General features: G+C 42.5%; 1 protein-coding gene across 2 annotated transcripts in view; it reads right to left on the reverse strand.

The window, feature by feature from the left end:
- Positions 1 to 15,223: 15,223 nt before the first annotated feature.
- The window catches only part of pax7a (paired box 7a), a 43,795-nt gene continuing 38,198 nt past the window's right edge, over positions 15,224 to 20,820 (reverse strand). For both annotated transcript variants that reach the window (XM_004548580.3, XM_004548579.3), the window contains exons 8-9: positions 19,196 to 19,445; positions 15,224 to 18,031 (exon numbers count right to left, since the gene is read on the reverse strand). In XM_004548580.3, the coding sequence (XP_004548637.1) occupies positions 17,916 to 18,031; positions 19,196 to 19,445 (366 nt within the window). In that variant the 3' untranslated portion in view covers positions 15,224 to 17,915. The remainder of the gene's footprint in view (positions 18,032 to 19,195; positions 19,446 to 20,820) is intronic.

Here is a 20,820-nt window from a genome sequence, read left to right on the forward strand (position 1 = left end):
GCATCTATTTATAAACACAATGAAATTTTAAAACATGAAAGCAGAGATCGGGCGCACACTTTGGTTAATACGAAATCTCTTTTGTGTCTTTGTGTAAAATTTCCGATTATATTCCCCATGAACGGGTTGGTTTTAATTACCATATTCACCTGTGATTATTTAAATGAAAAGTGTCACATCCTGTAGGTAAAGATCACCTTTCGAGACATCTCACGAGAACTGTATATACTCCACATACAAACCGCTTCATCCTCAGACACTGTGTCACCATGACCTGCATCATAGGAGGAATTCAATAGATTTCAATGGCACCTTTATAGTCATATGCATGTGCAGTGTGTACATATAACATAGCTGTCTGGGTTGGCAGTGCCATCATGCCCTGCTGTTTATTTGATATGCAAAGGAGTGCTGTGGAGCAGCTCCACGGTCTTTGCTAAAGTACTTTACTCCTCACATAACCCAAAGTGGCAGCAGCAGCATCAGGATGAGCTCCAAGAGCGAGGTGGCTCCCTCTCAGTAATTTATAATGCACTTAACTCCTCTACCCTGTTGATTGTCTGCATTACCAAGAATCAAGCACGAGGCAAAACAAATAAAAAATGCCACTTTTTATTCTGGTTTAACGCCATCAAAAGCACAAGTCTTTTATTACGTTCCTGTTCATTCAATCAGGGTCTGTGTGCAACAGAAACCCGGGATTACACTGGCGAAGGGGAAAAAAGCCCACTTCAAACTGCTTCCATAAACACCATCAAAGAGCAGCTCCTTAAAAAGCCTGGGTGAAACAGAGTGAAGCGGAGGGAAAAATAAACATAAAATGTGTCAGTTAAAGTGTGTTTAAAATCTAGAAAGTTTGGAAAATGCCCAGAAAATATCGTTATTGAAAACACTTTTCGCGCTGATAGATTGTTGAGAAACAGGCGCTGCAGGGAGTCCAGCCACACCCTTCGTGCCATATGGACACAACGCTGTCTTCCCAGAGTTCTGTGCTGCCACTCTAAACCTGCATCGTATGGAAGAAGGGGGAGGGTATTATTAAATGTGGAGGGCCTGCAGGTATCTCCCAGGATCAGACACAGGGAGAGCGAGAGGGGGTTGTTTGGCTTAAGTGTTTTTTATTATGGTAGATGGAGACCTAAACTCCATAACAAAGCTCCCAGACAGGGGCCCACTTTCCCTTCTCACTCCAAACAGGCCCATATCAAAACACCGGCCCCTCACAGACATGCCCCACAAATATGGCATGTTCTCTTTTTTCACGTGGCTCAGCTTTCTCCCTGTCAAAATACAAATGGTCTGTGATGGAATTCAGCAATTTCCTTTATCATCTGCAACAAGCCCATTTCCTGGTAATTAAACCCACAATTATTGTTGAAAAAAACAAAACAAACTACAACGAGTATTGACAATGTCCCTGTATGTATATATGTTTTTAAATTAGCAACATATTTATGAAAAGCTGTAAAAACTATGTAAAAGAAAACAACAACTGCATTGTAGATGCCTGTCAGCACCCTAAACCCAAAGTAAGAAATATTGTAAGCTGCTCAGCCAAGTTTGAGTTTGGCTCCACCTCTGCTCTATATTTTTCACACAGTGCGGCAGTGCATATTAGAGCCAGCTGGCTCAATGACATAACTTCCTCCTCCAGTTGTAACAATATGGTGACATGAACATGTGTAAGCCTGCTTTTACACTGCCCATCACTGGCACAAGAACGCCCCGAACATCTGCTCTGAACAAGAACAACTTTTCGGGTGAAGCCTCTCAATGGAAGAACTTTGTCCAACTTTGTACACTAAAGTTACGGGCTGCAGATGTGATTGGATGGTAGTTTACCACCACTTTTCCAAGAAACTTTGCAGACTTTGCAAAATGTAAATAAAAACAGACAACAATGCATTGAAAAAACATTTAAATCATTATTACTGTATTTAACCGAAAATAGTACAAAGTTTTTTAAAAATCTGATGGTTGTGAAAAATACTTGTTTACTTTGATTTGATTTAGATAAAACAGAAAAAATGATGGGAGCAACAAAACATAGTCCTTTGTGAAATAAATCATTAGCAACATAATTCACTGGCAACAGTGAATGTATAGATGTATTGTTAAATTCTTTAAAAACGATGTTCCTCAGTGTAAAAATCCAAAGGATTTATTGTGTTTGGTTTCATGTATGTTTTGGTAGAAAGATTTAGAGAATTCAGAAAAGCCTCAGTATGCAAATGAAAAGGCCATACTGCACCAATGCTTGGCTGTCTGGGCCTTCAGGCAGCACTTCATTGAAAACAGACTCAATTCTATAGTTTAAATCAATGAATGGGATCAGGAGTACTTCAGGAAACAGTTTCTTGCTGCATCCACAAATTAAGCTTCAAACTCAACCAGTACAGATATAGAAAAAAAACCCTCAAAACACATAAACAAGATCCAGATACTCTCTGGAGAAGTCTTGGGGCTCATTCAAGATGGATATTGTGTGAATGACAAGCTGTTCTGTGGTTCTGACCAATAAAATTGTAAAAATGTGACGATTGTTTGGGCTAAGAAGAAGAGGGACCATCCACAGGGCTGACTTCACATTTTCCAAGCCAGCAAATCTGATTGTGTGAGTAACTTTCACATCTGTGAGGGTACCATTTCTACTACATATACATACTTTTACACCTTCCTTTTGAAGAAGCTCTTGCTTACTTCACCAAGATACTGCCAAACAACAGTCTGCATGTATTCATACAGCATGACCCAGTAGTATGAGAGTATAAGCGCAAACCTGGCCTGTCTGAGGTCCAGACCTGAAACCCTTTCTCACACTTTCACAGTTTTTTTGGAACTTTTTTCTTCTATACTTTTTCTCGTGGAAACCTGATTGTCTGTTACATCAATTAACCATATTTGAATTTACTTCTCTATCTGTATATATCTATCTATTAAGTAGTGTGTGGAAAGCTTTGTGATTTGATGACAGGATGATAGAGAACTTTACCTTATCTTGACCCTGCTGCTGGTATCGCTTGAGTGCTGTGAACACAGAAAGAGAAAAAAAAACTTTCCCATCTGGTTTGCCATCACTCCAACTGCTGCTGTTATACGAGTGGGAACTTACAGTGGTCTCCACTGGACACAGAAAATGAAGAAAGGAGGAGGAATAATTGGAAAGAGGGACGGATTCAGTTGAAAGATCCAGCTGCTGGGCCATCTGAAGCCTGGGAAAGTCTGATATTGTTTTTAATGTATGTGTGATCACCTCACATCAGTCTGACTTACAAAGCCTCCCTAAAAAATGTAGGGAACAGGTGGAGCGGGAAGTTGGCAAAGAGTGAAAAAGAATGCTGGGTCACTTGTGCCAACATTATGTGCTGTGCTGAGCCCTATTTTTCCTCCTGCAATGCAGTAAATCACATTTATCTGCTTAATTTTCCCACAGTCTCCCATTAAAATGCAATCTTTTGAAAATAATTTCCCGACATTTTATCAGTGTCTTATATTTAGTAGTTTGTTTCAGTTTAAGCAGGTAAATGTGAGAAGAGAAGAAGAGAAGAAAACTTGTTCTATAGCATTAATGTGGTGCAATGCGGGTGCCGACTGTACAGATTTGTGTATACTGACTTCTCTGTTTTTGTAATGTTTCATTGAACAAAACAAACAACCAGCCCCACAATCCAGTTTTATCCATAACCTCTGAAATGAGACTTTATGTTTCATACAAACTGCATCTCGGTTACATCAATAATCCTGCAAATGAAATCGATTTCCCCTCCCGCTCTTCCAATTCTGATCACAGCTGGGTTCCCCATATGGAGTATTAATGGGGTGGAGCACCCTGAGCCTGATCTAAAGCTGGAGAATTCTGGGCACACCACAACATCAAATCCCACTGTAATTACCTTCATGCAAACACAGGGGCCCTCTCCAACACAATATGGGTTGGAGAAATGGGATTTATGTGCATTGTTTTTGACGCTGGAATTGATCTTGAAAATTGTTTGGTGCAATTTACCGAGATGCTTAAGAAAATTGCAGAGCACCGAGTGCGTGCCATACAAATGTCATTTTGCAATGAGCTCAATATACCAGCTCTGCATTGCTCATCTACATTTTTGACAGCAATGACTCCGGTACAATGCAACAATAGCTAATCATTGTGTTTTTCCCCATAAATTCACATTACTGAGATGATGGATCTTGACAATCGTCACTCATCTTTTTCAGTTAACGAGAAATTTTCCAAATGGAAGATGAAACCAATTTTAGCCATGCAGATGGCTAAGTCTCCGTTTCTCCTCAATTAGCTTACACATGTATTCGAGCCCACAGGAAATAAAATGCCATTTTGTCATGAGATTATACTATCTGACATAAGGCTATTGTCTTAATTCCCTTAGGCTGTGGTGTTGAGAAATCACTAAACATATAGAGGGCCAGGCTATATCCTGTCTTACAGACGTCCCTATCCCATCATGCACACCCCAGCCTTCTCTCTCCAGCAGGTGGGGGTGGTCATGCACCACGCAACACAGTTATGGGTTTAAGTCTGAAATCTACATACTGAAATGACTTCAGCTCCCTCTCACAATGCCAAACTTGCTGGAAGTCTGATGAGTTTATTTCATCAATTTCAGAAATGCTGCAGAGAGAGAGAGAGAGAGAGAGTGAAGGAGAGATGCACAGAGTGAGGGGAGAGAGTCTATTTCTATATACAATAGCCTGTGTCCATCATCCTCAGAGTATGTGTGTGCATGCGCTCTCATACCCCTCTGCATACATATATGTGTGGAAGTAAGTTTGATGTGAATCCTCTCTGCCCTCTGAGTAGCACAGTGACTGCTGTCCATCTGCTCCAGGGTCTCAGGTGTGTGTTATCTATTCCCATGCCCCTGGGAACTTTCAACAGATATGCCAGTCAGCCCGGGCCGAACTGCTCTTGTAAATTACTCACTAAACAGCCCTGCCCTGGATTCTGCATTCGGGGGAAAATCAATTATTTGACCCCCCCTTACATTTCACAGTCCATTTTCAGCATGCTGGGGCCAATTACACCCAGCAGAAAGACTACTCTTTATGTCATTCCCACGATGACCTCCATCTTGCAGCTCCACACGGAGCACTGTTAATGCACCAACTACAAGCACTTGTGCCACGAAGGAGCGTGCTAATGCACTGGTTACCCACACTTTAGCCACACCAAGCACACAAATACAGCAGCTGAGAGGCAGCACTACAGCTGCACACAGTCAGCTGTAGTGTCTCCCAACTGGGAGGTGATCATCCCGTGTCCAGTGCACTGAGCGAATGCCACTGACGGTTTGACAGCCCTAATGAAAGCTGATTACCAGGAGGCATCTATTAATTTGTCCTTAATCATGACAAAGAGAGTCTGTGGCTAACAGCTGTGAAATGGCAGCCGCCGCGCGGAAATGAGGCTCAGGGAAAGGCCGGGGACAAGGGGTTAGGCCTTGTGCTGTCATTAACTGCCTGCCATTGTGTGTGCTCGCTCAGAGCTTAGCTACAGGTAACTCAATAAGATAACACGGAGTGTCGCTCAGCCCTGGTCTTTGTGAAGAGCTACTGCTGCGAATCCTGGGCGGCTGTGCAAAGAATAGGAGGATATTGGTTTGCATGCTCCGAGCAGGAGTTCTTATGATCCAGGTGAGAAGCTGACAGTAACAGGTTTAAGCTCTCTTCCTTTATCTGCTGTGGGGTTGCTGAGGGAAAAGTCAATCACTGAGAGAACAGGCCCGCTGAATGAGGAACTGAGCTGGCTATTCAAAGTAACACTATAACAGATGTATGCTCAATTAAGGCCTGATTTTAGATTTCTAGAACGTGAGCAAATAAATGACAGCTCTGCTTTGTGATTGTGGCTGACATTTAAAATAAAGACAAACAACCAACTCCAGTAATCCACAGATTTCATGCAGCGAGGGCACATCGTAATGAAATCATCATATTTTAATATTTACAGCTGTGTCAAATCCTGGATGTAGCTACTTTGGCGGATTGCTGTAGTGATGTTCAGAGGAGGAGGTCCTCGTTGAACGATCTGCCAGCCTAGAGTGGCTAATGTGGTTTATAGGACCCTTGGGAAGCATTGGGAGGGGAGATAATTGTGGTGGCTGTCACAGGGTCTGTGATATAACAACACCACTGAGTGTTTAACCCGTACAATGATTTACCATGAGGCTAATTGATCTCTGTGTTTCTATTGTGTTTGCAACACAAACACACACCCCAATGGCACACGTGTAGCCTGTGATAGGTGTTTTTAGGAGCGTGCTTTACAGGCTGATTAGAGCCCATGTTCAGATTACAAGCCATGTTTCTGTCAAGTACAAGTACAGCTCAGAACACTTGGCACATTTTAGCAGTACAAGGACACAGTTTGTCCAGTCTTAAAGAGAAACACGATTAACCAAATTGCCACTTCATCTCTTCGGCTTTCAAGTGGAAGTTTCTGTTGTACCGGCCTGTTGTTGTATAAGTCAGTTTTCACAGGAAGCCACAGTTATAGCTGTGTCCAATCCAGAGAACATTCGGCACAAATGTTCATGTCCGATCCACCCTCCCACTCCGAGTTTCTCCTTGACTACTGATCAAACTTAACAATAGGAGCTTGATTCATCTCCCTTGTAGCAGAAATGCAGGTGAATCATGTGGTTAGTCTACATTGTCTTACCACTTTGACCACTAGAGCCTTTAAATGATCTATGCTAATATTTAATAGTTTAATAATTTGATGCACATTATCTGTGTTATCTATGTATCTAAACTAGGCTGAAGCCAAGACGCACCTGTTCTGCATGCAAGTGTGTATAATATGCTTTGTGATGTTTCACTACTCTTTCTTTTTTCATCGCAAGTAGCAACGAGTCTTGTTTAGTGTTTACAGGTAAATCGTTTCACTTCTTGAGATCTTTTCATTTGCCTTACAATTTTACAGCCTGGGGTGTATTTGATGATATGCATCCTCACATATAACAGTGGAGCATGTAGATGCTACTGCTGTAAACTTCATGAAATATTATGTAGGGATATTTGTTATACATTATCCTGACAGTATACTAGATTGTTTAATTGTTAATAATAGAGCAAATAATTCAAAAAATAAAAATTTTTGTGGGGAAAAACTGCATAACTTCTTGCAATCTAAGTATCACTCTTATGTATACATATATATATATATATATATATATATATATATATATATATATATGAGAATGACCGAGCTAAGATCCTGTGGGACTTCCAGATACAGACGGACAAAATGGTGGTGGCTAACCAACCGGACATAGTGGTGGTAGACAAACAGAAGAAGACGGCCGTAGTGATCGATGTAGCGGTTCCGAATGACAGCAATATCAGGAAGAAGGAACACGAGAAGCTGGAGAAATACCAAGGGCTCAGAGAAGAGCTCGAGAGGATGTGGAGGGTGAAGGTAACGGTGGTCCCCGTGGTAATCGGAGCACTAGGTGCGGTGACTCCCAAGATAGGCGAGTGGCTCCAGCAGATCCCGGGAACAACATCGGAGATCTCTGTCCAGAAGAGCGCAGTCCTGGGAACAGCTAAGATACTGCGCAGGACCCTCAAGCTCCCAGGCCTCTGGTAGAGGACCCGAGCTTGAAGGATAAACCGCCCGCAGGGGCGTGCTGGGTGTTATATATATATATATATATATATGTATATATATATATATATATATATGTATATGATACATGACTTTCCATTGCTTTTGCTCTCCCCCTAAATACATTCATTCTGATAAGGGACTGACTGCAGGAACACTGCAGGGCTTGGATTTAACATGATAAACAAGGCAGAACATTTTGTTTGGCTTCGTATGAATTAATCAGTGGAAATGGGCAGACATGTTGAGCAAACAGTCATTTAAGACTCTGCTGAGACACTGATGGAAGTCATGATTCAATTAGACCCTGAGCTCTTGAAGATGCAACAAGTATTTCAGCTTGGGAGAAATAACACAGCCACAGCTGACTGACGCTGGTATTTCTGCAAAGCTCCCAAGAGCTGGTTAAAGCATTTGATTGATGAGAAATGATAAAAGTTTAAAATTTTAAATAAGATGGGTTAGGGATTAGTATATTCCTAAGTTATTCTGTACAACAATAAATACTTTGGGAAATAATGAAATTGTTTGTACTGTTGGGTTTATCATATAGCAAATCCAGGTGGAGTAGACCTCAGACACACATCAAAGTCTGTGTGCATTAAAAACATGTGGACCCCCCCCCCCCCTTACATTTCACATTTTGTATCTCTAAAGATTAAGTCGTAGCTCATTTGCACTGCATCAAAGAGCTGCATTAAATCTGTACAAAGAAAACCTTATCTCTTTAATTATCTGTAACATCACATTTTCGTACAACATAGTTAACATCTATCCAGCTAACGATATAATCTGTTTGGACCAGGGCAGCTGTTGTCTCGTCCTGCAGAAAGGATCTTTTTTTTTTTGATTACGTGTCCTTAATCACAAAAATAACGACAGAATTCTTAACTCTGTAAATATGAGAGCCATAACTGAAGAGTCGGTTTAACTCTGACATTTGTTTTTATATGCATTTAGTATTTGCAACTTCTTAGAACTCAGTTCATCAATTAATCTGTTTATTTTCCCCAATGTTATCTCCAGATGTGCAAACATTTGGCTCTGCAATCCTGCAGAGCCAAATGTACTACATCCCAGAAACAGCTGCTGTTTGATTTTGATTCTTTGAACTATCGCAAGTGTCATAATATTTTTAAAGATAATAAAGGTGAAAATGCTTTTTAAAAAAATCCGTTTTTAAATAATATAGCAAGCTCAAGATTTCAGGGAAATGAATGGGTGATGCTTTTGCAGGAATAGAGCTGAGATGTCATCAAAGACAGTTTGTTACTGTGGGAGCTTTAGCTTCTTCATCCAGACCTCCTCCTGTCAGTCAAGCTTTATGTCTGCATTTGCTGACATTAATCAGATGAATACAAAAGCATTCTGTCTAGTTACTGGTTAAATGCTGCCATCAGGCTTATTTGCATAGTCTATGAACCTAGGGCTGGTGATCCGGTGACACATTATGAGTGTCAAAAGAGAAGTCACGTCTCAAGTGAAACACAGTGTAACCTTAAGGTGAATAAAAGGCACTCAGGGTGTCTTTTATTAGCATTTTTATTATTACAGCATTTACATGGAGGAGACTTAATGATGGCATGCATCATGGAGAGATTTCACTGTATTTTTGTTTAGCATTTAGTTGGCCGTTGTCAGTTTAGGGTTTGGGGCAGCAGGGGAGTCGAGAAGGACCCCGCACCTCATGCTGAGTCTCCCGGTGCTGCCCCCTCTCATCTATGTGAAGAGTCTCTTCTCCCCTGCTAAGTTTGCAAAGTCCAATTTTCAGCTAATATGAAGGTCGCAACAGCAGGCGCAGAGGGCGTAGTAGGACATAATGGCTATGGGATTGTAAATATTGGTTTTAGAGAGACACAATTGGAGGGCAAGCGGAGAGAAATTTCCATAGAGTATGTGCTAGCGCCATTGGAGGCCTTGGTGCAGCAGAATAGATTTTCCATTCTAGTGTGTCACATTAGATTTTCGGAGGTGCTCAGTGGCAGGTACATGTCATTAGTAACACTTTAGCACAGTAATGAACCTTTTTATTTATCCGGTGCTTCTCTCATGAATGAATAAGGAGCTGCTCCCCAACTGTGCCTAGCCGTGAGAAGCAGACAGAAGAGGCAAAGGGAGAGAGAGAGGGAGAGCGAGAGAGAGCGAGAGCCTGGAGCACTATGAAGTCGAAAGGGGAACGTGGAGCCCTGGGGAATGCTGAGGAGGGTTAAATGATCATTATTGTGACACTCACATGCACACTCGCTAACACACACATGCACCGCCGAACAAAAGAGCATACACATGCACAGACACACATGCACGCTCCCCACCTCCACTCCCTGGGGTCCTGATCTGACACTCTATTTACACACACATTTACACAGTCTACTCCCTCCTTTATAAAGCTGACAGGTACTTAAGCGGTACATTACTCTGAGGAGCTCAAGCCTCATGGCGGTGTAACCAAACTGTCCATTCACTGCTAGCCTTGTCTCAGTGTTCATTCAATAATGGCTTCTGAGAAATCTACCGGTAATGAGCGCTTGTAACTGGGCGGGCAGGCCGGGAGTCTGACGGCAAACATCAGGGCGAGCATCGGGGCCCGGGCTCATTGGTGGAAAAGAACAATATGCTGGGGTTCAGTAGCTCGTACGACTGTGACAACAGAGAGTTCTCGTAGGAATTTCAGATGCATAGGAGCTCATCTCTCCAGTTCTGGAGATGCTAGTGGAGTTACTTCATGTGCGTCTTCTTCTGTCGTCTGACTAGTTCCTTCGTTGCACCAGAAATCAACAGTGCAACTAAGTTTTATCGCTGCTGAGAAAAAAGAAAAACAATCGGTGCATATCTAGTCTAGGTCGGTGGCTTCGCCTATTGTTATACAGGTGGCAAACCTCAATCTCAGCACCTCTTCTTGGACTCACCTCAGATTCCAGCCCGGTGCAGTGAAGCGGTTAGAGTGGCAATGGCCAAAGTGGTCAGGGCCCCATGTCACCCCCCACCCCACCCCAGCATCCTCAGTGTTCATTTCCCTTTCATCTTGAGTGTGAAATCGCTGCCGGTGCAGCACTGACCTCAGCATTAAGAGGTCAACTATTGAAATCTGATGTGCGCCTCTCTGGCTGAGGGACTTCAACAGATGGAGGGCAAAAGAGGGAATGGAAGAAATGGAAGGAAAAAAGAGGCATTTAAGATTAGTAAACTGTATAATAGCTCTGAGTCTTGTACTTACATTGCTTTGCTTAGGGAATGAGCATATATATTGGTGTAGTAGTTTAAAATGTTCGCTCCCTACTGCACATGTTGTTAAGTGTTTCTAAGGGGAGGTGAACATGTTTTGAAGCCCTGCAAAAAGATTGCCATTGGACTATTTTAGATTGTAGTGGACAAAAGAAACCCACTGCTAGTATTAGACACTTTTTAACTGCATTTCTGTACCACCGCATTAAAAATTTGCTTTCCTGTGATTCCTCCTAGTTAAGGGCATTAATATCTGCGAGAAGAGAAACTCCCCAAAACTCCAAACTTAGCAGCTTTTGGCAGCTTTCTACAAAATACCTGCCAGAACTTCCTGTCTCCATGTGTTTCCAGCATAAGGTTCTGCATTTAAAGTCAATTCGACACCTCATCTCAGTATGAATCCCCTCTGAAAGCATATGTGATATGAAGAGTAAGAGAAGTTTGAGGTCTTGTCTCATATTTCCCATCGGCTACACTTTCATCCCTCTCTCTGCAGCAGACCACCCCCAGCAACCCTGCCCAAATAAGGTGTTCTGCCTTCAATACTCTCCTCTCTGAAGAATCTCAGGAGTTCAGAATCTGCGAAAACTTTGGATCTCAAACACAAACATCTTTTATTCAAAGGGTGTCTGTAATCACAAATAAATAGCTTTTCTGGCGATGAGCACAAGGCACAAGAGAGAGAGAGGAGCCTATCTCAGGAGCAGATAACTAGTAGATATGATTCCTTAGATAAGTAGCAGTAATTTGGCTTTTAGAGATAGCTCCAGGGGCGCTGTGCCGAGTTGCGCTGATTTACTGTGTGTATGGGAGGTTGTTTTTTTTTTCCCCCTACATTTTTATCTCTCCTGTTGAAGAGCTTTTCATCTCTGATGATTTTCTCTCTTTTTTATGTATTTCCCCCAAAAGGTGAGATCACAAACCCACAGAAGGCAGAGTGGCATGTTTTAAAGCGATGGACAAAATACAAATATTTGAAAATGTATTTCATGGTAATTATGTCAGGTTTCATGGCCTTGGCACAGTACTGAGGCACAGCCTGGATGCCTTAATTTGTATAGAAATTGTAATCATTTGTTCATTTCAAGGTGAAAATTGCATTTTTTAATTTAAATTGTATCCTGCGTGATAGGCTATTATCTAGAAAAATTGTCTCTGTGTATGGCGGTCTATGCCCTGCCGTCACGCCTGTTTAGAGCCCACTTCTCCTGAGAAAGGGCTTGTATATGAATCTCCTGACTGAATGCACCCAGTTTGTTCTTCACTTATGGGCCGCCACTGCACTCATTTCCATTTTTGTTATTAATATTAATTAGTTTGAGAACACAGCTCAGATTTTAAATGTAAATCAAGCTTGGCTTCACAGTGATTTTTATCTAGCTCCGATTTCTTAGATTTACAACTTTACTTGGACTTTTTTTGTCTTTGTTTAAAAAAAAATGAATTAAGGGAGGTGTGCATGGATGTGCATATATGTGCACATGTGCATTTCAAGTATTGCAATCTGAATTGGTTCTATATGAATAAAATGTAATGAATTGAAGATTGATCTTACTTAGCTGATTAAATGTAATATAGCTGGTGAAAGATTCTATAATTTTGGTTCCTGGTAAATCAGACAATCCCCTATTTGAGCTCCTGATTTTTTCTTTTTTTTTTTTTACTTATACATGACAGATTATCTATCTATAATACCTGAGAGGGGTAACCATGAAATTCAAAATACCTAAAATGTTCTGAAAATAAGATTTTCTCCCTATGCAAAATACATGGTTGGGAAGGAGATATGTGCATGGCAAGCTGTGCGTCTGTGTCTGTGTCAGTGGGATCCTTGAGGTGACGAGCACAAAGCTGAGGCTCAGGTACACAGCGTATGCTGGCATAATTACAGGATTTGGGGGATTATTATACTGTAAGTGCTTTCATGGCGACAGCTGGGAGCTTTTTTACTCCCTATGACACATAATCTCAAAGAATAAAACCAAGACCCCAGAGCATCTCTTAATCATTTCTTAGCATACCTGCACACGGATCTGAACTCTTTCTGAAGACAAATTTGAAAAATTAGAATATAATTATCATATCTGGTTTAAATCATTCTAAAGTCATATTTTCAAACACACATTTTCTTTAAATCTGAGACTTTTTGGCTTGTTGTTGGTTTTTTTTTCCTAACTGGCTGTTTGCGTTCTTCCTCTTCACGGCTTTCCTGAGTCTTCAGCAGAAGGTTATTTATCACAGCATGGCCAGGTTCAGGAGCTGGGTCCTAAATAAGATCTGAATCAGAGCCTCTATTCCATGGCTCATTTTGAAAGTATGACCAGGCTGACGCTGTGAATTCTCTATCACTGCTGCATGAGTGATAGGGCCTCCTGGTCTCTACAGCAAGGCTCAGGAGTTTCATTTCCATCCCTGTGATCTAAACAACCCCATTACTGGCAGCCATTTATGCACAGGGGCAGTAGGCAAGCACTGGGCCTGAGGACACAGCCCACAGCTAAGCTACCATGGCATAGAGCTACCTTCAATGGCCGTATGTCCATATAGAGGAGGGGAGAGGAGGAATGGAGCGCTCGGGCCTCTACACTTTATCTAAACCACTCCAGAGAGGCGAGTGGAATCGGCTCTTGTGGGCTCTGTTTATCCTCTGCTCCTGTAGTCAATCAATTAGGGGATCAAAGCAGGAGATGAGGGAAATGTCATAAAGCTCTCCCACACACCACTGCCTGAGCTGCCACCTCGTCCAGTCTGAGTGACAGCAGACCCGAGGGAGACAAAACTCCCAGGCCGGCACCTCAGGAGACAAGCTGGAGCAAAGGGGACAACCGTAGCACATGCCAAGGTCTAATCTGGACAACCAGAACACAAACTTTTAGAGGAATATATGAAGGATGACACGCAGCAGGCAAAGAGCCACAATGCATATTTGATATGTTCAGAGGATCCATTGAAAGCCCCCCAGTCTCCTCAGAATGACCTCATATCAAAAACTTGCTTTGAAATCGATTAACTAATTGACCTGCCTCATTGGCATGCTAATCCAGCACCCAAGAACACTATTTTTTCCCCCACAATATATGTTTTGTAATTAGATATTCAAGAGAATTAACATTTGCATCAAATTTAACTGAGCCTTGATGATATAACGTGGCGATAATGCTGCATTTCAGTGCTGATTTGAATCTGTGAAGGGAATCCTAAACGTTATGTATCAGTTTATACTCACTGAGTATGAAAATATGAAATAGGAATGATAGGTACCCCTTGATAACACAAGCAGTACTGACTTCATTTAGCTTCAGATTTATCTGCTAATACAATTTGATGGTGATGATGTTAATAATTTTGATTAGTGATGCCTTTAATTAGTTCACATTTAATTGCAAATAAAATGCAAAGTATTTGTTGTCAATTTGTGGCGTACAGAAAGTAAATATACATCTCTCACGGTGCATCTTGGCATGATTTACTAGTTTAGACAAGACTATGTACGAAGATTTTCTTGCTGCGGCGACTGCACACATATCCAGCATGTTTGAGATTTGTTAAATGAATGAATGAACGTACCTAAGGCGGGTTTGACATACCTCCAGCAGTGCCTGATGGCTACAAGTGAATGAGCTCCACTGTTTTGACGTGTAATATAAAGCACAGCGGATGCTTCCACACTACACCGGTTAGTTCCCCTACATTCACACCATACCGCAGAGATTTGCAGACTGCATTCCCCGGCAAGCGGAGGGAGAGGCGAGCGCTGCTGGTCAGCGGGTAGAATGAATTACTTCCTACAGCTGCAGCTAGACACACTTTCAGTCTGCGTCTCCTCGTCTGGGACATTTGAGCTCTCATCACTCTCTAATCATATCGCTGGAACAGTCACTGGTGACCCCCGCAAATGTGCTTGAACTTACATGCTCAGACTACAAGCATGCGGTTAGGGCTGATTTAACATTTTGCAGATGCACACAGATTTACACCAGGCCTGTAATTAATCTGTCTGAAATATATTTTCCATCAATTTATTTTTATTTTATTAGCCCTTTTAAATCTTAGAAAATACTAAAAAGGCTTGCCACAATTTCCAAGAGCCCAAGGTCACAATTTAAATGGCTTGTCTTACCTAATCAAAGTCAGTCAGTCAGTCCAAAATTATATAAATGGGAGAAAGGCTGGAAAAACCAGATAGTTGATTGGCTGGATAAAATGGTTATTGTCTATACTGAATATGTATGTACATATGTAGTACATGTAAAAACTGAAAGAAGCAATGGATAAATAAAAAGGCTCATTACTGACTCGTCTCATAATAAACGTTAAAATAACCTGCACAGGACAGAAATAAGAGACAAAAGGCTCAACTCTGTTTTGGATCTTTAATTGATAACAGTTACGCCAGTGTTACAGTAAACACACCAACAGGCTGAAGGTAGTAAATACCAATACAAGTTTCCCACTACTCTAATACTTCATACAGCAGAATAAATTATACCATGATAATATACACACATGCGGAACAGAAAAAGGAGTAAAGCAAAGCACAGATGTCAAAAAGCAACTAAACAGGTTAAGGGTCAAACAGACGGGAGGAGGAAGGGGGAAGGCTGGGAGGGAAGGAGTTGTATGCCTTAAATACCCGAATGTTTATTGATGCGAGTGTTAGAAATGGGTTTGATACACTAAAGACAATTCTAAAACTCTTCCTTTTTAAAATATACACATGAGTGAGGCGTCTAAGTGAAGCAGTCGGAGCAGCAACTGCTGCGGTTCAGTGCGGAGTCAGCATTACTTTGACGTTTTCTCCTGAAGTCTTATTGGTCCACAAATCCAACAAATTCCCAGAGTAGAAAGCCTGTTGTCTCTGGCATTATTATCATCATCATCATTATCATCATCATCACGCTGGTCCATTGGCAGAGTCACACACCGAAGGCTCAGGTGTGTTAGGTCCTTGGTCCAGTGATAGCTGGCCTGCTTTTATACTCAGTCTGTAAAACAGGCGGTCAAAAACACCCCGAAGATGTTTAATTCAGCCAACTTTTAAATATACAGCGGTCCTGTGGTTCAGGGGGAGTCTGTCTGTGACACCAAGCTTTCATTTTCCTTCAAGCTCAGTTTTACCCTCTTAAATGTCATTTTAATTGGAACATTTTCAGTGGAATTTATATTTTACTAATTTATACAAATCAATTCTTACCTGGGTCAGAAAAAAAAACAGACTCAAAACTTTTGGTTGAAACAAGTAAACCAATTAAATACATTAAAAAGGAAACAGAAAAAGAAAACCAAAACATTTCCTTCCACAGATCCCTTGCTTACCTACCACTCAACATAGTGTTGTTTTAGTATAAAACATACTCTTTATAAAGAAACGATACACAATCTGCTCCAGCTACTGTACATTTTTTCAGATTTTAAAGGCGACGAAGGACCAGATCCTTTCTTGAGCATTAACTGTCATAATAATCACACTGATGTCAATGAAAAATATCACATTCATCTCAAGGGAACAGCTGGTCCTGGATCAAGTCAACAACGCGTGCTACACAAATGTCTCATATCCACTATTATTAAACTTTTTTTTTCGTCTTTTTTGTACATTTGGGTGAGTATGTGAAAGTGGAGGATTAGACGTGGCTCTGGTCCAAACCAGAGAAGGGGGCCAATCAGCGGAGTTACCTGTGCCCTTTCACAACTGACTGGATTATATGATTTTCCAGAGTGCATGTGAATGGCACAGCTTGTCTACTTTTTAATCTCATAACAGAGAATGCTGGAATGCCTATAGTATGTTGGAGATGGAGGCTGAGGAATGTTCTGAAGGAATTTAGTCGAAAGGTGGAAAGCCAACACAGTGTGCATTTACAAAATGTGCTAATTATGCTATAAAAAAAACTGAAATACTGGCTAGTGATGAGAAGGGTCACTGTGAATTAGCTTTGACATTATATTCGTGTGATTTAATCTGCTTCACACTGTTTAAGTCACACAGGATTCCCTGGCAGATGGGATTTGGGAGGAATGGGGAGGTGTGTGTGTGTGTGTGTGCGTGTGTGTGTGTGTGTGTGTGTGTGTTCATATGAGGGGGTGGTTGAGCTTGGCAAGGTCCATATTTCAAAATACATTAATTTCCCCAATCCTGTTTTTGCAAACAATGCCCTCCTCCCTATGGACCACCACTAAGGATGGGATGGAGGTTACAAGGGGAAAGCTATTGGCCGCCAAAACGCTGCTTTAATTCCCTGCAGAATCCAGCCAGCCAGACTTCCCACAGTATGGCCAAGTTCTTTAGGAATGTCAAGACGAATATGAAAGTGGGAAGGTCAAATCGCTCACGAATATTTGAGCTCAGGGAACAGGCAGAGGAACAGCAGCTTGGAAAACAATCATCCTCTTTTGTGTGACTGTGTGTCGACACGCAAACATGCATCGCTCCCAGATCATCTCAGTCATTCTCTGTGTTTTACACACCGACATCTAACGGAGAAAAGAGATACGAATGGAATCAAAGAACAACAGAAATCACATTAACCATAATCATATAACAGCAACAATAGTCTTAACAATATCAAAAAAGAACAAGAAGAAGAGTCGTTCAAATGATATTGGCTTTGTTAACTACTATGAACAGCAAGGTCAAAAGTACACGTTGTTGATGGCTCTAAATGTGTGCTGGACTGCAGCCATGAAAAGGAGGAATCTGGGCCAATGAAGTTGACCATCCTTTGGTCATCTGGGGGTCCTTTTTGGCCCACTGAGTAAAACAAACAGGTCTGAGGCTGGGACATGAGTACAAGGAGCGGGCAATTATGCCCAAAGGGTGGGGAGAAAGGGTGCAGAGCCGCCTGGTGGTGTGAAAAGTTTAGCTCCATTCCCAAAAAGGGACTTTTCACTCTCTCACAAGCGTCACTTTCTCTGGTACAGAGTGAGGGCGCGCGTCTGTTCACTGATGTCATGGCCGAGCTGCAGATAGACGAGCTGGAGTTGCAGTCCAGACTTGATGGAGCATGGAGGAGGGTGGCAGAGGGCGAAATAGAGAGAGGTGCAGGGTTTGTCCCGAGTGGCTTCAGTAAGCCTGTCCCGTCTCCACCTGCAGCAGCCCCAGTACTGCCGAGTGGTCTCCAAGCTTCATCCTCCTCTGGGTGGACAAGCTCACATTTTTAGCCAGGTAGTCTACAGCAGCTATACACACAGACAAACAAACAAAAGAATACAGAAAGGAAAAACAAACAAACGTTAGACAGGTGGTAGATTCCTGGGACATATGTCCTATTCACTCTCATTTCATTCCTCTGATTAAGGCTGAAACAAGTTGTGGCAGAAGAGAATGAGTCAAATGAAAAACAATTCACACAGAGAGAGTGAAAGATAAAAACCCCTCCCCTGTCCCTTGTCTGAGGTTGGCATGCTGCTGGCACAGAGCATGTGCATCCTGGTAAAGTCTCCATGCTGTCACTCAGACAGTTCCCCGTGTGTGTTCTGTGTGCCAGTCTTCATTACACTTGGCATCTCTGATTTCATGCCCTCCACACTCCACATGGCCGATCATTTTCATCCTCAGACAGCAGCTCCTCTCCTCTCTCTTCCATTCATTACCCATCCACTGTGCTCAATCACCATCTTAATTAACCTCACATCAGCTCACATCCGCACTGCCATCAGTTTCTTGCTGCTGACAAAAACACTGGTGCGCACACATAAAAACGTGACAGATTGGCACGCGCTCGCCCGCACTCACGCATAACACAAACACATTTCGGAAAAGAAAATCACCAGATGCACAAAAGCATCAGATCACCACCAGAACCTGAAAATAAATACAAACAAATGTCAGCTAGCCAATGCTGCATTGGTTTGTTCAGGAAGTGGGCTTCATTTTACCTCTTGTGAATGGCTGTGACAGCATCAGTCAATTATGCTAATCTAATAAAGCAAACTCTTTCCTGCCCTGAGGGTGTGTGCATGTGTGATCAAAATAGGAGAAAGAGGGAAAGAGAGGTGGGCAAGAGGACACTGTGGCCCCTGAGGGTGTGCCGTTCTTTGAAGTGGCCCTCTTCTCTTTCCCATCCAAGTGGAGTGGGGTGTGACTAAGGCAGCTCTGTAAATGGATGGTTGTGGTGTGGAGGTGGTGGTGGGGTCTTTATCAAGAGCACGTGTCTGCCTCCACCGACCAGGGTGCAAAGGTCAGGAGGCTCTCCTGCCTGGGAACTGGGCATCACTTCATAGGCTTTTTAAATTTAGTCAGCTTAAGAGGGGGTCGGAGAAGAACGACCAGCTTTTGTCACAAAAACATGAAAGTATTTGCTTATGCAACAACAACAGTATACACATAAAGGGTCTACTTACTCTGGCCATACTGGCTATACTGGTAGCCTGCAGTGACGGGGTCCACACTGTAGCTGGTGGCGCTGTATGTAGGAGGGCAGTATGACTGCGAGGAAGCCAGGCTGTCCACACTCTTGATGGTGTCAGAGCGCTGGCTGCAGCTGGCTGAGATGGGGTTGGAGCTCTCCAGGCTGCTGTGCAGGGGGGAAATGGAAAAGTCGTGCTGGGGCTGGGAGGGTACAGCACTAGGGTTACTCAGGATACTCATCACCTGGAGGGGAGGGGGGGGGAAAGGATGTTAGAAACTTGGAAAATTGAGGATCAAAGCATTGACAGAGTTGAGGGAAAGTACTTTTTTTTTTTGCAAGTATAGTGCCATCCCAGCACTTCACGGTAAAGATGCCAATAGAAATACACCATTTCAACTTTGAAATAGGAAAGGGGAGAAACTTCCCCATCTTTTTTTAAAGAGCAGAGGGGAGGGAGGATACCAGGAGGGTGATGAGGTTAAAAAAAGGAGAAAGGGAACAAGAGACACAGTTTCCATTAGCTGGCGCTGCCAGTAAGTGTTCTGCTGTGGGACAGACGGGTCCCAGGGTGATAATAGACCCACCATCCTTGCCAGACAGCCCCTGTCCTGGAGCCTGAGGCCTGAGCCCGAGCCTACAGCACAACAAGCACCAAGGGAGTCCCTAATCCCTCGCCCCTAGCCTACCCATCTCATGAATAGTAATGGGGTTGGAACTGGTAAACGATCCCCTCAGATCCCCACACAAAGTAGGCTCCACAAACCATACTGAGCGGGCCGCTGATAGTGCAGGTTGAGGCTTGCCTGAATATTACAGTGTGTATATTATTCACAGTGCATAAAGGCTTCCAATTCAATATTCTAGATTAATGTAATAGCATGTGACATTCGTCAGAAGAAGGCCTCACAATATGTTAAAATGTAAGAGATTACTTCTGGTGCTCCTCTAGTCTGAAGCACAGTGGCCCAGAACGCTGTGAAAAATTTTGTTTTCGCATGCTGTGAGTTTTGTTAAGTGAAAAAGCCTAAGTGTAGAGTGTGCGTGTGTGGTAAAAAAAAAAAAAAAGCAATTGTCCCACACATGCTTCCCTCCTATAGCAGCGAAGCCTTCCTTTCAACATCAGGTTCATGTTAAGTTTTGCTATGCTGCACTGGCCTTTGGCCCCTTGGCTGCTAAACCAATTAGCCCATCATAGAGGTGGTTACACAGGGGTGATACAGAGGCAGACATATGTTTGCATGCATGCACAAACGGACGCATGCATACACATTTGTAGCAACCACACACCCAACGCAGGAGCTAGCCAAAACAGTCCACAAATGATGCTGCACGCCAGGATTATCCCTCAGAGGGAAAATTAACTATATTCTGCAAATTAATCATATCTTTAGAAAGGGGCCTCCCTAGAAATACGAAACACTCGAAGCACATTAGAAACATAAAGGCTGGTTAGTCATTTCCACATGTTAATTCTATCAGTAAGGAAACCCCCACCGTCCCCTCCACATCTGCGAACAAAGCATGTGACATGTATCCATAAGAGGGAGATTCATAGCCCTCTTCATGCTGGACACATGTGATGCTCCCTCCCATATGGAGATGAAGTGCACAATGTGA

This window comes from Maylandia zebra, linkage group LG5 (assembly GCF_041146795.1).
Source record: "Maylandia zebra isolate NMK-2024a linkage group LG5, Mzebra_GT3a, whole genome shotgun sequence".
Lineage (NCBI taxonomy): Eukaryota > Metazoa > Chordata > Actinopteri > Cichliformes > Cichlidae > Maylandia > Maylandia zebra.